We start from the raw sequence: 16032 nt of genomic DNA on the forward strand, positions 1-16032 counted from the left end.
CTTGTTCCGGGTAGCCACCTTTGAATTAAGCAAGGCGTTTAAAATTCATTGAGCTCTAGTATCTCCTAATTTGAATATGGAGAAGTAGGAAAAAAATTACTTGGCATTCAAGGACAAGAACATTCATTTTTCAGAGGCTATGATTTAGGCATACAGTTAGCTACCTGTGATCCTGAGAGCAGCGAGAGAGCATAAGTAAATATAGTAGTTTTCAAATCTCATTTTAATTTTAGCTTCCTTTTTGCTAAATTCTATAACATTTGTTGATTAGTAGCAAAGAATGACAGAGTGTTCTCTCTTCTTTGTTCTTTAGCCTCTTGCTCAATATAAGAGTAAGTTTTACAAAGAGAAATGGTCTAAAAAGAGGGCAATGGGGAAAAACAAACAATGTAAATTTTACTTAGAGTAAATAGAAAGCCAAAATAATTAATTTTCTTAAAGAGAGCTATATCAAATTTTGGCTTGAAATGGCAGTTGTGTCACTATCAGTGTAAAACTTCTCAAGAGTTTCTTACACATAGCTGTAGAATTTGTTCACATTCTGGGTTAGACCACTGCTGTAGAATGTCTGGACTCTCACTACTTTAGTGCAATGATGAGAATTAGGCCTACCCTCCCTTTTTCTCAGCATAATGTCACCACTGAGTATTAATTGGCTGCATTTGTCTTTGTAGGATGAGTGGCAGTGTACTGAGTGCAAGAAATTTAACTCTCCAAGCAAGAGGTACTGTTTTCGTTGCTGGGCCTTGAGGAAGGATTGGTATTCAGATTGTTCTAAGTTAACCCATTCTCTTTCCACATCTGATATCACTGCCATACCCGAAAAGAAGGAAAATGAAGGAATTGATGTCCCTGATTGCCGAAGAACCATTTCAGCTCCAGTTGTTAGACCTAAAGATGTATATATAAAGGAAGAAAACCCCAAACTTTTTGATCCCTGCAATTCAGTGGAATTCTTGGATTTGGCTCACAGTTCTGAAAGCCAAGAGACCATATCAAGCATGGGAGAACAATCAGATAACCTTTTTGAACAGAGAACAGATACAGAAAACATGGAGGATTGCCAGAATCTCCTGAAGCCATGTAGCCTATGTGAGAAAAGACCACGAGATGGGAACATTATTCATGGGAGGACAGGTCATCTTGTTACTTGTTTTCACTGTGCCAGAAGATTAAAGAAGGCTGGGGCTTCGTGCCCTATTTGCAAGAAAGAGATTCAGTTGGTTATCAAGGTTTTTATAGCATAGCTGAATCAATGAATTGTAGATAAATATTAATAAGGCCAGACGATATCTCAAAACGTCAGTATTGACCATCTCTACTGAGTGCGACCCGTTGCTTCTGTTGATTTATTCATCTAAACATCTGTGTTCCAGGACATATTTGCTTCTAAACCTACATGGAATTTGAGAAGGAGTTCTTTAGAACTAGGTTATCAGTTTGGGGGCTCCATTAACAATATGAAAAGATATGTTAATCACTTCATTCTCCGTCAAAGTTGAGGATCCTAGGAGGGAGAAGCTACCAGTACAAACAAAAATTGATTCATCGATTTACCAGGTTACTTAAAGAGTAATCATTTCTTTAGTTAATTTTATTCCCTACTCTTCTTTTCTATTAGGGAATGTTCTTAGGCATCAAAATGCAAGGTTGCTATTAGAAAAATATAAAAGCTACCAATGAAAAACCTTAATTTGATTAGTCAAGCTACATAGTATGTAGATCACTTGATGTTGCGATCAGGCTGCATGATTCAGAGAAGCCAAAAGAGAAGTCTTGAAAAATGAGATTTCTTGCATGTGTGCCTAGAAAAATTACATCAAACATTTTTGTGAACATATCCCTAAAAGAATTTTGAGAAAGTATATGTAATCTTTTGCACATGTAAAAAATTGAGGTATATTAGCAAACAGTCAAGTGTTCCTTTCTGCTGGTTGTAGACATCTAAATAACCACCCAAAATAAGCTACAGAGCGTCTCTGTTACTGCACAATTTTTCCTGTGCCCTCCACTGTTTCATGGCTCTCACCCTAGATTACTTTTCCTTTTGCACAGGTTTAATTTAGCATCTAGATTTTTTAAACAAATTTAAGTACTTAGGATATACTATCCAGTGTATTCTATATGTGCTTTAAAGATATTTTTATCAAAGCCTGGGAGCTGTAGATTTAGCTGATTAAATTTATAGAAAAAAGTCCTGGCATAAATTGGCAAAGCCTATTCTTATTATAAAATTAATCAGCCAAATTAGACTTCACTTTCAGTCAGAAAATATTTGAATTTATTTTTGATTCAAATAAATGTATTAACATATGTCTCTGGCACAGCCTTGTGAATTGCAGTTCTAAGAAAGAAAGATAAGGCACAGAATTTTTAACCAAAGCGCTCTTTGCTTTACTCTGTCCTCACTCTTGAGAGTCCTCTGGGGGTTTTATCCTTTCATTTGATGCCTCTAGAGATTTTTTACACTCTGAGGCAGTGCCTCATAGAAAGATTCTAGATGGGTGAGAGGCAGCCTTTCTTTTGAAAATAGGGAGTATGGCTGTTATGAAAAGGAAATACAGAAATGGTCGATCTGAAGAGGGCTCATCTGAGCACATAAATCTTAGGACATTACGTATGGAAATTAAAGATCTTTAAATTGATATCCTGTGTCATTTTGAAGACCAAGGCCCTAGAATTATCAAATTTAAAGATCATAATAGTTTCCTGGATTGCTTGTTAAAACTCCTAACTCACACCTTCCCCCGCCCCCCAACACACACAGACTTTGATCCCCAAGGTCTGGCCAGGGATTTTCATTTTAACGAATTTCTAGACGCTGACCACACTTTTGGAATCCCTGCCCTAGAAGGAAGGGTTTTTTCAGGTACAGAAAGTAGAACAAGATCCCTTAGCTTCGTATTTAATTTCTAGAGGGGAAGATTTGTTAGAGAATTTTAAAACTAGACTGCACTCATATAGTCAACCCCTTTTATTTTGCACGTGAGGTAAAGTGGCCCCTAAGTCACAGCTAGTGATAGAGCTAGTACTAGAGTCCCAGTCTCTTGTCAGTCAGTCTTTAAACTGTACTTGCTTCCTTCTCATTACTTGTAAGTATTTAAATGCTGGTGCTTCTTGAATCTTGGACAACTCATAACCTTAAAATATTGCAGTGTATGTCTTGGAGCCAGAATAGGACTTTAGAGAGAACAGTTAACTTTGACTCTTTCTTTCTCCCCCAAGAGAAGAGGCCCAGCAAGTGTCAGGCCTTCTTATATAATCGGATAACTTATTTCTGCCACTAGGAGGGCAGGTAACAGGGGCAAGGAACTTGAACCATTTTCTGCAGCATTGTTCCTTCTTGGGAAATAAAGCTCATATCTCTGGTTCTCTCCGGGCATCAAGGACAAGGGCTCCTTTCCCTCAGTAAGTAGAACCAGTCTTTTGAGTTCAGTGTTTTGTTAGACTGTGGTAAATGCTCTGAAACTTCAGAGAGTTAAATTACTTTCCTCCGTATTTCCCCTTAGTGCTACACTCTTCATAACAGCTTGATAGCCCTCAATTTTGTTTTATTTTTGCCAGTCAGATGCTTTTTGCAAGCGATAACTTAAGGGGTGGGGGCAGGGAGAGTTGGACATCTGCGCTTGTACCTTATGATTCCTCTTATGTAAAGGTGCGGGTTTTTTTAGAAAATTAAGAAAAAATTTTTAAATTTTATTTGTGTTTATAATATTTAATGCTAATTTTGGCATATCCTTGCCTAGCACAGAGTCCTCTCATGCTACTGAGCTTTCCTCTTTTTCCCCTTTGCTCCCCTGGGTTTTTCATTAGCACTAAGTACTTTGCTTAGAAAAAAGCTGCAGCTTTGAGCTGAATCTCATCTTTACCTGCAGGAAACTTTAAACCATCTTCTCCGTCTATTTTCACTTTTGCTCTTTTTTCAATGCCGCTGCGGTACGGATGTGTTTTACTCACTGCCACTAAAGGAAGACATAGTTTGTATGTGAGGTCTTCATAGTACTGCTCTGAGATAAAGAAACCCTTGGCTTCCAGACACTACCATTTATTGTGCTTAAGACGGCCATGTGCTCTGGGTTTCTGGGGACAGTGCTAGTTTGCTCTTCCTTTTCAGCATCCCTTCCAGTTTACCTAGTCTCCCCCATGCACTCTCAGATGTCTTCATTTGTACCTTAAATTATATGGTCTTCCTAGTTATAGGTAAGCCATGCTTCACTTGAAATCTTTTTGGTTTTTGAGGTATAATTGACACACAACATTGTGTTAGTTCCAGGTGTAGCACGCAGTGATTCAGTATTTGTATCCACTGAGAAATAATTACAATAAGTCAGGTTCACATCCGTCACCATACGTAGCTCCAGAATTTTTTTTCTTGTGATGAGAACTTTTAATGTCTGTTCTCGTAGAAACTTTCAAATATACAATGCAGTGTTATTAATTATAGTCACCACGCCTGTACATTTCATCCCCAGGACTTATTTATTTTATAACTGGAAGTTTGTATCTTTTGACCCCCTTCACCCATTTCACCTCCCCCTATCCCTTGCCTCTGGCAACCACCTATTTGTTCTCTGTATCTCTGAGCTTGGTGTTTTTCATTTTTAGATTACACATGTAAGGGAGGTGTTTCTGACTGACTTACATAATGCCCTCAAGGTGTATCCATATCATCACAAATGGCAACATTGTCTATGCCGTACATTACATCCCCAGGACTTATTTATTTTATAACTAGAAGTTTGTATCTTTTGACCCTCTTCACCCATTTCACCTCCCCCTACCCCTTGCCTCTGGCAACCACCTGTTTGTTCTCTGTATCTCTGAGCTTGGTGTTTTTTGTTTTTAGATTACACATATAAGGGAGGTGTTTCTGACTTACTCACTTAGCATAATGCCCTCGAGGTGTATCCATATCTCACAAGTGATAAGATTGTATACAATACAATATCATTGTATATGTACCATATTTTCTTTAGCCCTTCATCCTTTGATAACACTTAAGTTGTTTGCGTATCTTAGCTATTGTATGAAATCTTGATCCTGAGGAAAGGAGCTGTTAAAGTAGCTGTCCATGGAGTTTATTGTTTCTGTTGCATCACACCGTAGACTTGTGATTAAATGAAATCATCCCACATTAGAATCAAATGTCTTACTTTAGTTATTTAAATTAATATTTATGATCATGTTATCCTGGACAGAAGGTTCAGAGCAGAAATGACAAGTCCTTAGAAAAACAGTGAATTTCTAGATTACAGCTAAAAATGTCTCTTGTCTCTTGCTATTAACTCCCTCTACTTGCACAGCACATAAATACGTATTTTCATACTTAAATCAGACTTTTAAAATCTTAGACCAAGCCTTTAAACTGATAGTACCGTTTCTCTGCAGTCCATCTGTAGAATATCGTGGTTCCCCGGTCTAGGCTTGGACAGTGGACTGGTGTCCAGCCAGGCCAGCCTCCAGACTGCTGTGAAATCTTTTTTTTTTTTTTTTTAAAGATTTTATTTTTCCTTTTTCTCCCCAAAGGCCCCGGTGCATAGTTGTGTATTTTTAGTTGTGGGTCCTTCTGGTTGTGGCATGTGGGACGCCACCTGATGGCTTGATGAGTGGTGCCCTGTCTGTGCCCAGGATTTGAACTGGTGAAACCCTGGGCCGCTGAAGCAGAGTGAGCGAATTTAACCCCTCGGCCACAGATCCAGCCCCTGCCATGAAGTCTTCTAATGGAAGGTTGGATCACTGTCAAGTATTTGAAACATGCAGTTGTGTTTAATAATAATTTATGTATATTTAGATGTGTATATAATGCTTTGTGGGATGTTGTTTTCTTTGTAAAAATTTATTTTTAAAGATCAGGCTCGTTTGTAACTTTTTAATGTCAGTTCAATGCAATGTTAGCTCCTTTGATAAGTCATTATGGAGAAGTTGGTGAATATTAGCTCTTTGGTTCTAGAAAGCTATTGTAGTGTTACCTCTTGGTTCTCTTTAGAAAGGCAGAAACTTGTTAACCAGTGTAGGGGACTGGCATTTGCCACCCCAAGATACTCTTTGGCATGAGGATTATTTTGGGCTGGTTACTTTTAAAAACTGCAGACAGCAAAGAAACTCTGAAAAGCAGAGTTTACTTACCCTTTGTTAAGAGACATTTACATTGTAAAGGAAATCTCAGTCTGTAAAGGTGTCTCCTTCTCTGCACCAGGAAGAAGGGGGATGACCTTATCTCTAGACCCTCTTATCACTGTGGAAGGCAAGGACTTAAATCTGCATAATAACTTCACCCTTGTTTACTGTACTTGTCTGGTAATCTCCTGTAAACTGAGTCCCCCCACCCCCAACACCCTCCTTTGTCTTTAGCTGAAGATGATATTTAAGGTGGGGGCTTCATCTATTTTGGCGAGTTGCTCAGGTTGCCTGAGCCTCTCCCGTGTATACCTGTTATAAAGCTTTGTTTAATTTTCTCCTCTTACTCTGTCTCATGTGAATTTAATTCATTCTCCGGCCAGAAAAACCCAGAGCGGGTAGAGGAAATGTCTTCCTCCCCTACACCAGCTATTTGGTTTTTTTCCCACAGGGAGTTATGTGAAATTCTGAAAGTATATGGCTTTAGATACTGTGAATCTGTTGTTTTCTGTTTAGCCATGTATCTGCTTAAATTGTTCAGACCCAGGTCCTAAAGAAGAATTCATTTTAATAGTTCTCTCATTCATGGATGTACATGTGTGCACAGACACTTGATGGACTGTTATTGCCTTTGCTGAAAATGGCTATAGATTAGGAACTAGCGCTGTTTGGAACCTGCACTTCAAAGATAAAGGAACCTGCAAACTTTCCCCTGTGCCAAAAGTAAAATGTACAGTGTTTACAAATGTCTGGAGTTTTGCACTGCCATAGGGTATGCCGAGGTTTCTTTGCTGGAATTTCCCAGATTTGTGATTAGCAGAGTTGCAGTTTAGTGTATGGGGAGCAATATTGAGGACCCTAAAGCTAAACTGGAAATGTGGAATATCTGAGGTCCAGGTGGCTCCCCAGACCTAATTTGGGGACACTTTTTGCAGATTGCTTTGAGAGACATCCTTTCTGATGACAGAGCTTTCCCTGTTTGTCATTGCTATATTCTTCCTTTATAGGAGCCACCAGATCTCTTTTCTCCCATATGAGGATTCCCATAAGCATTTTGAGATCTTTTGATGCGATGAACGTGCAATCCCAAGAAATGCTATTGTTGGTGAATGTGGCATTGTTAAAGAAATATTATAATAAACCTACACGTGGGTTTACTGTACCTCTGTCAAGAGCCTTTGACTGAAATGTCAGAAAGAAAGAAGTGTATCTACAGAAAGAGATGGTTACTGTTTCTGGTAGCTTGTCTGAAATCAAAGTTGCTGCTTCTCCTGCAGATCGTTTCCTTCATCCAGGATCCTTGTTTAGTGTCTTCTGGGAACACAGCACAGCTAATTGACTCCCTCATTTCTTGGGGTAGAATGGGTCAAGGATCCTAAGAAGGGCCAAATAGTGCTATCAGAGCAATTCTTTTCTCAGAACAGTTGCTGTAATTTGGCAAATGCTTTATTGGAAATTGACTTACATTGTAACACTGAGAGTTTATCAGAGCATCTAGTTTCTCATCCCAAGGCGTTGGTTTTTTAACAGTAAGTACCTTAATGGCAAACATTTCCCCTTCCTCTCTCCCTTACTGTTGTTCTTTTTGCCTCAGAGTTCCAAGTTTTATCTACTTCTGGATATTGCTTTTATACCAAAGGCGTTCTATGTCACCCCTTGGATGGTGGTAACTACGGTATCTTCAGATAAGATTTCTCTTTTCCAGGCGGTCCTGGGGAATGTTTCTGTTGCAGAGTTAGGTGGTGGATTGTAGCATAAGGAAGGGAAGCTGTGACATCAGAGCTACTGTCTAATAACAAACAACTTGTAGTTGGGGCTTCCTTTGTGTGTATGATGGAGGAACGGGGGATTGGCTTCCCTGTCGTCTCAGCACTAAGACGTTGAGAGCAGCCTTCCCTCTTCCTACAGGAGGGTTCTTCTTTTTTCCTATAGTTTGCCTCATGTTTTCACTTCCTTTTTAATAAGAGACACGGTTTTCCTTTGGTTTTTTTCTTTCCTCCTTTTAAAGGTAATAGAAAATATTTTAAAGGCGAATGAAATGTTTCTGGCCTCCTCAGCACTTGGCAAGGTAGGAGTCTTAAGCAGCCTCTGAATAGGACTCTCTCCTTAGTCTATAGCTAGGCACTAAGTTCCTCTTGGATAGAGAGAAGGAGTAAGATTATTCTACCATCTTGAACCCAGTCTTGACCTTCTTAAGCCTCAATTTTTCTCACCTGTAAAATGCGTGCACATTTTACCCTTTCTACCTCATAGTTTGTGGTGGGGGTTAAGCATGGGGGAGTGAGGTAAAAACCTATACTTGCCTTGAAGAAGATGTTAGAAGTTATTATAGCCATGGTTGACCAAGCTCTGGGGTGCATACAGAATCCCTCGAACCCTAGAAGCTGAGCACAAGCTTCCTCTCTGCCTGCCCGGCAGAGCCTGCCTCGCTTCCTTTCACCCACACCTGTAGCTCGAATCGCCTTTCCTTGCTATGAGGCCTTCACTAGAGAAGACTTCTGTCTCTAGGTTCTGAGATAAGAGTGTGTAAATTTGGATAGCAGGTATAACTGTCTTGCTATGGTCTCGACATACAAAAATTCTCCTTCTACATGCACTTGAATAGGTGGCATAAAATGCACTGTCAGTATACAGAAAACATCTGTAGCATATCTCTGATCAGGAGTAGCAAATATGGCTTCATAAAGTGGGAAGAAAAAGGCAATTTAAAATAACTTTTTGAATAGTGGCCAGCTCACTAAATAAGGAAAGGAGACATTTTCATGTGTTCTTGCTTAGTCTTTATAAACGCCACTAAGTTAACAGCTCTGTATCTTTTTGGTATTTGCACTATGTAATGCTTTTAATACCTGTTGATTCTTTTGTGCTTTTTTTTGTGTATTAAACGTTTTCATTTTGCCTTTTTGTGGTGTCATTATTGGGAAAACAAGTAATTTTGTTTGTATACAACAAAACCTCATTTTCTGTTTTTATATACTATCTTTGGTCTGATTTAGGGACAAAGAATAGCTTTTGCAATAGAAGTTATTGGACTTAAAATCAACAGCAACATTTGATATTTTCCCCATTACCTATTAGAATAATTGTATTTAATTTTTAGGTTCCCAATCCTGAAGGAAACCTCAAAATTTTACAGAGTATTTTTGAACATTGAGCTGGTTAGGCAGTGAGTTGTGGAGTTTCTCCTACTAGAGTGAGAATTAGAGAACATATATTACCTGCGTGTCTAGAGTGATTTGGAGCAAGTCCTCTCTCTAGGCACAGGTCTGTCCTGAAGTCTTCTGAGCCCAGGACTGTGTCAACTTGCCCACCCTCATTGCTACTGAAGAGATTTCGTGTGGCGAGATGGAGGATTGGCCTCCCCGTTGAGGTTACAAGGCAGTCCAGGTGCAGGGCTCCAGTGTGAGAGGTTCTAGGGTCTGTCACAAATACATGTTTGTCACTTACCTGCTGAGCATCTGCTGTGGTCTCTAGCAGTGGTCCTTAAACTTTTGGGGATTATAGCCCTCCTTGAAAAGCTAATGAAACTTAGGAAATCTCTTCTTATAAAGGAGTACAACACTTACATTCAGTTTCAGGAGCATCATTGAAGCCACTGGCCCATGGCCCTCAGGTTCTCTTCTTCGGAGGGATAGCAGAGAAGAGAACCTGCTCACCAAGAGCTGCTAGCCCACGTGCTTTTGAAAAGGTCCTTCCCTACAGCTAACTCCATTGAGGTGAGTGAAATGTCTGGTCAGTCGTCCTGAGCTGAGGGCCAGGAGATAGTTGGTGCAGATTGGTGCATACTGCACAACTTTTGGGGGCACTCTTCATAGGCTACCATACAAATGATGTCACCTAGACACATGGAGTGTTCACCTGCATGTGGAGGCCCTGGGGTGGGGTGGGGATGATGCTAGAAATCCCAGGGACAGCATTTTAAAAATGACAACCAAAAAAAGAGGGGCATTAGAGACAAGGATGAGACCGGCTTCAGTGTCCACACAACCTTTTCCACATTTTGTGAGCTCTTTAAGGTACTTTTCAATGAGTCCGACTGCATAATGTGTTGTGTTTTCTGCGTTTTTGCATCCTACTCACCTTGAGTCCTGGTGCTGTAGACTGACCATCTGTGTTGAATGTAGTCTTGAGGCTGAACTGTTACCTGAGCTGAACTGTTGTTAGCAGGTGCCTCATCAGTGCTTGTTGCTAGAGTGTACACAAATCCAATCTGTAAAGGTATAAAAAGAATTAGTGCTATTAGGAAGACTTAAGCTCATTACAGGTTAATCAGGGATGATCTTGCTATGTACATATTTGATTAATGTTTTCCTTTTGCTTGCTTTCCTCTTCAAAATGAAGGATAGAGTTAAATCTGTTCAATAAATACTAAGTGTGAATATGGGCCAGGGTCTGCTTGGTACTGGGCATTCCACAGTGAACAAGGGAGCTCCCTCAAGTTGCCTGTGGTTTAGCAATGGAATTAGGGACATAAGACAGTTTCTACATGAGGAGTTAGCAAAAGAACCGAAAGGGAGAGATTGGCTTGTTTGGGGAACGTGAAGTTGTTCCACATAATTGGAGCACAGGATGTGACTGAGAAGTGACGAGATGGGGCTGAGTGTGGAAGGGGCTGCTGATGAAGGTGTGATAGGCTAAGCTGATACCTGGACCTCATCCTGAAGGCAGTGGAGAGCCCTTAAAGGATTTTAAGCAGGAGTGTGACATGATCTCATTTGCATTTTTGAAAGCCGTTCTGGCTGCATGGTTGAGAATAGGCTGGAGTGCTGGCTAGAGCAGCAGCGGGGAGAACAGTTAGGCTATGGCAGCAGTCCGGTCTGCAAATGATGGTGCTCCTGAGGTAATGGCAGTGGGCCTGGAAGGAAGAGTTGTAGATGACATTTACGAACACTTACTAAGCGCTGACCGGCATCTGTTATCCCATGAGGCATTCAAGGCCTAGAGAAATTAAACAACCCGTCCAAGGTAACTAAGAATTGCCAGTCAGAGCTTAAAATGATCGTGTCTGAGACAATAGCCCAGAAGAAGTCTGTGGGTTTGAGAGAAACCAGGGTGGAAGCAATAGACTTCAGGAATGAATGAATGTGGATGTGAGGGAAAGGGAGGAGTCAAGGATGGCTTGGGCAATTAGTGGGTGCTGGTGCCATTCATTGAGATAAAGAATATGGGTGAAAGTGTAGGTTTTGGTGGTGGTGAGGGAAGGAAAAATGGTGAGTTTAGTTTTGGATGTGTTAACTTTGTGCAAATGAGATGACCCAAATGGAAATGGAGCTCAGGAGAGAAATGGGCTGTGAATATTAAGTACTTGTTGTGCATCTTGTACTTTCCAGGTGCTGGGGATACAGTGTGAAGATGATGAACATGGCCACCTCTCTCAGGGCTTAGGGAAGCTAACTAGTTAAACATAGAAGATTCATGTAGTAAATGTGATATTGGGAGAATGCATGCTGCTATGAGAATTACACAGAGGGGCCTGCTTCAGTCATGAGTTTGGGGACAGCCTCCTGGGAGAGACAAGAGGCTGAACGCTAAAGGAAGGGTAAGAGTTAGAAGAGGAGACCGTGGCATCTGGGAAGACTGAGAGGTTCAGTGTAGCTGAAGCGTGGGACAGTTGAGTACAGTAAGAGAGGAGGTTGGGATGAGTTTGAAGAGAGGGGAGAAGTCTGAAGTGGGTTCTCGGCAGAACTGGAGGGCAGATAGGACAACTTCGGCAAGACGGTTGCCCGGGACCATGCCATCTCTAGACCAGGGTTTCTCAACCTCAGCACTGTTGACATTTTGAGTTGGGAAACTCTTTGTTGGGGCGAGGGGCATCCCGTGCAGTGTAGGACACTTAACAGCATCCCTGGCCTCTGCTCACTGGATACCAGTAGGACCTCCCACCCCAGCCGCCATTACGACACATTGTCTCCACACACTGGCAAATGTCACTTAAGGAAAGAATTGCCCTGATCGAGAGCCACTATGCCCAGTGGCTGAGGGCTCCGGGAGAAGAATCCCACAACTTGCAGGTTGCTGTTACTACATTCATGTCCCCAATCTGAGCTCTCAGTCCTACCTGGTTCTCCTCTTTCCCTAATAGTTGAAGGGATAGTTCTAACCTGGAGGACAAGAAGGACGTGGAGACAGGTGATGTAACTTCTCTAGTCCTCATGGGGTACTAGATGTCAAGTCAGCACCTACTATGTGGCCAAAAATGTTACCTATCGTTACTTCCGGGAGGGGGCTGATGGGAAATGGAAAGCCTCAATGAAATTGAAAGAGTAGCATGGTGGGAGTAGACTAAGAGCAGAAAGCACGGGACACTGTTCTGAGAGAGACTGATATTCTAGTAAAAGATGTCAAAGATTGTGGTAGATTGTGTTATTGTCAAAATGTCTGCCACTTCTCTGTACCAGGCCTTGAAGAGGATGGTGCTTCCTGCCCCGCTGGCAACAGGCTTGTCAATGAAATGTGAGGGAAATGAAGTGTGCTACTTCTGAGCAGAGGTGTAAGGACATTTGCAGGGGGTAGTCTGTGCTCCTTTCCTTCTGCATGAGGCTAGTGCACCCCAAAATGGGGCTGCTCCTTCAGCCTGCCTCCAAGATTGATGAGGACAGGGAGCAGAGCTATGTCTGTCCTGCACTGGGCAGAGGAACAGACATTTTATTGGAAGCCACCGAGATTTGGAAGTTGGTTGCTACACTGCAACTTAGTCTAAGCTGACTGGTACAGAGGTAGAGCAATCCAGGCGAGGGCAAGTCCCAGGCATGGCATAGAGTGGTTGAAGTGTCATGGAGGTAAAATTATTTGATGTTGAGGTGGTCAAGGTCTGGTGAGGCTGTGGTGTCAGATGGGTCATTTATGTGACGTTAATATCACCCAGGGTGATGGCAGGACTGTAGAACCCAAACTCGAGAATAAATGAGGGAAAGTGGAAGGTCAGCAGATGACACAAGAAGCAGTAAAGAGGAGTCTAGGTCTCAGTCTCAGAACGGCAGAGACTCATGTGCAGAGGGATTTTGGCCTGGGTGTGGTACAGGGGTGGCCCCATCTTCTGTACTGACGGCAAATGAGCTGTGGGCAAATGACCGCCAAGATTCTTTGGGGGAAAGCCAGGTATCTTTTAAAGCAAAGAAGTGGAGGAAAGAGAAGAGTTTGTGGATGCAGCCAGGGGGATGGTTGCCATGAAACAGAATTATAGAGTAGTAAGTAGTTCATAACTTGTTTGGGGTCAAGAGGTAGCTGCTCTGGATCCTGTCTCAAGAGAAAGGGTATATACACATGTAAAATTTTACATGCAACCCAAGAAACTTTTAGACCCCTACACCCATCTGTGGGCCTAGGTTAAGAACCCTGTTTAGTAGCTCTCAAGCCTGAGCAATCACCTGGAGGACTTCGAGGGCAGGTTGCTGGGCCTGCCTCTGAGGTCCCATCCAGGCCGTCTGGGCGGGGCCCAGGCACCTGCGTTTCTGTCGGATTCCTGGGTGATGCTGGTGTTGCTGGTCTAGGAGCCACGCTCAGAACTACTGCTGCAGGTAGCCTCAGGCCACGAGGGACAGTTTAGGAGGGAGAGGAGCAGTGGGGGATTGCTAGGGACAGGATCAGGAAAGCATCCTGGAGCAGAGAATGACTTTTTGTTTTGTTCTACTGGACTCACAGATTTTCATTAGGCAGATACTCAAATGTTTCTGCCACACATCTATGCCAAAGACCTTTCAGGGATGGAGAAAAGAAGGGATTGAGGAGTGAGCACTCATTTCAGGTGTACGGCAAGGAGTGCAAAGAAATATCTTTTAGGTTCACATGTCCTTAAAGATCACTTTTTTCAACACCCTTCTTTTACAAAGAGGGGAAGTGGCATCAAGCATTGCTTGGCTGATCAACACGTGGTCTGGGTAACCCCGTCTGGCCTCCTCTCACTCTGGGGCTCTTTCCCCTTCATCATCAACCTTTAAAAGAATCACTAGCGGGAAATAACCCATGCATTTGAGTCAAGTTAAAGACGCTTGAAACTTCTTGTGCCCTAAATTGGGATATCTTAATTCAAGCTCCAGCAAAGTACACTGCTCAAAACTGGGTTAAGCTACTCCCCAAATATGGGACACATTTGAAGATAATTCTATCTGCCTTCTTCTTTTTTCCTTTGTGTGTGTGTGTGTGTGTGTGTGTGTGTATGTAAGACACTGTGACCCTCAGTATTTCTGGAATCCTTGGCAATGAATTGGGATTGCCAGTTAACTACTTGCTGAGTGACTTTAGGCAGTTCACTTAGCGTCTCTAAGCTTCAGCTCCTTGATCTGTAAAACAGAGAGTGAGGGACAAATGCGGTAACACACACGAGGTGCTCAGCACCTGGTATTTCCTCCTGCTCTTCTTGCGTCAGAGCTGGGGTTGCAGCTCCCTCAAACACAAGGGACCAGTCAGATGTCTGGCCTCTAACCAGCAGGTGTAACCTTTATCTTCCTCCAGAGGGCGCCAGTAACCTGTAGCCTCTCAGAGGAAGGTCCCTTTGCCCTTAAAACAACATTGTTGACACTGCCTCAGGATACACCCCTGGGTTCAGTCTTCCTTTAAATATTCTTGCTCCTGCTGCTTGGAGGAAGCATTGGTAAGATCCTCTGGAATCCGGGACGGAAATCTGGAGTAAGAAGTTTAGAGAAAATGGTATTCGAGCTTCACACCAGCCACCAGGAGAATTAGATTTCCGTTTCTGATTTTGTCTGTTTCTACCATCCATTCCCCATCTCTTCAGACTGTCTGTAACTAGTTACAAATTATTCTCTCCGTAATAGCCTATTGCAGTTCCTTTCTTCCTGGTTTATTCAAATGAACTGAACTGCTGTTTTTCCCTTTGATGCACAGCCTCCCCTCTCGCCTTCCTTCCAGCAGGCAGGGCATGGGAGGGGGGATGTATTTCTGAGCCTGAGTGCTGAGCCTCAGAAGCTGTTCCCTGAATCCTTTTGTGTTTAGAGTCTGGTGATTGACAGGTACCCATCACAAGGGGCCACATTCTATGGAGCAAGCTCTTTCTCCATCTGAGGAAATGTTAAGGCCGCCAGCCGCCACAGCTCCCTCCGAACATCACAGACGTCAGGGGAGCAATGATACCCGGTGTCTATCTGTCCTGTACATGCTGTTCTTTACTGTCTCCTTCGTTCTTTAATCTGATGGGGGAGGAAACACAGCCTCAGGTCAGCCTTCAGCACTGTACCTGGGAGTGCCAGCCCAGACGAGAAAATCAAGAAGGATAAGTCATGCATCTTGGTTTTGAAAGCAAATCAAAAGGGTAAGTCATGCAACTTGTTGGGAACACAGAGTCACAGAATATTTGGGACGGACAGGACTCCAGAAACCTTGTACAAGCCGTCATTGTTCGGAGAGGAGAAATGACATGATCAAGGTCACATGGTTAACAGCAGACTTGCTATGCTTGTAGGACTAGAATTCAGATCTATGGGCAGACACACTAGTTTTTGTCCCACCATTCCATTTTCTAAAGAGCCATCATCGCTACCACTTATTGTGTGCATAGTATGTGTCCCGTGTCTGTTTTGTTTGATCTCATGTAATCTTCACAATAACCCCATGGAAGAAATGTAGTGTTACACAAATGAAATATGGTATCCCCATTTTACAGAGGCCCAGAGAAGTTAAATAAAAATACAGGAAAAAATTAGCCAGTGTCCCACTTCAGTCAGTGTTACTCCATGGGGGTTAAGCAGCATTTTGAATGGAACAAGGGTTTTTGTTTGCTCGTTTTAAATGGGACTGTCCCTTGCATCGCAGGATATTTAGCTTCTCTTGTCCCCAAGGACTGATTGTCCCAGTTGTTATGATAACACCAAAATTTTCTAAAAACCCCAGAAGGTAGGGTAGAGTGGATCCTGCTGCTTGTTGGAACCACTGACTTAAATGCATGGGCACAGGAACAGG

At 42.4% G+C, this 16032-nt stretch overlaps 1 protein-coding gene across 21 annotated transcripts in view; it reads left to right on the top strand.

Annotated features, from left to right (window-relative positions):
• Positions 1 to 15775, top strand: part of MDM4 (MDM4 regulator of p53) — a 51441-nt gene extending 35666 nt beyond the window's left edge. For 8 of the 21 annotated variants that reach the window (XM_008544589.2, XM_070591362.1, XM_070591363.1 and 5 more), the window contains one exon: positions 675 to 9019. In XM_008544589.2, the coding sequence (XP_008542811.1) occupies positions 675 to 1247 (573 nt within the window). In that variant the 3' untranslated portion in view covers positions 1248 to 9019. Of the gene's footprint in view, positions 1 to 674; positions 9020 to 9689; positions 9834 to 15069 lie in introns of those variants that run through there. The other 13 variants (XR_011532163.1, XR_011532166.1, XM_070591368.1 and 10 more) reach the window with 5 other exon arrangements.
• Positions 15776 to 16032: the final 257 nt, after the last annotated feature.

The sequence above is a fragment of the Equus przewalskii genome, chromosome 23 (genome assembly GCF_037783145.1).
Source record: "Equus przewalskii isolate Varuska chromosome 23, EquPr2, whole genome shotgun sequence".
NCBI lineage: Eukaryota > Metazoa > Chordata > Mammalia > Perissodactyla > Equidae > Equus > Equus przewalskii.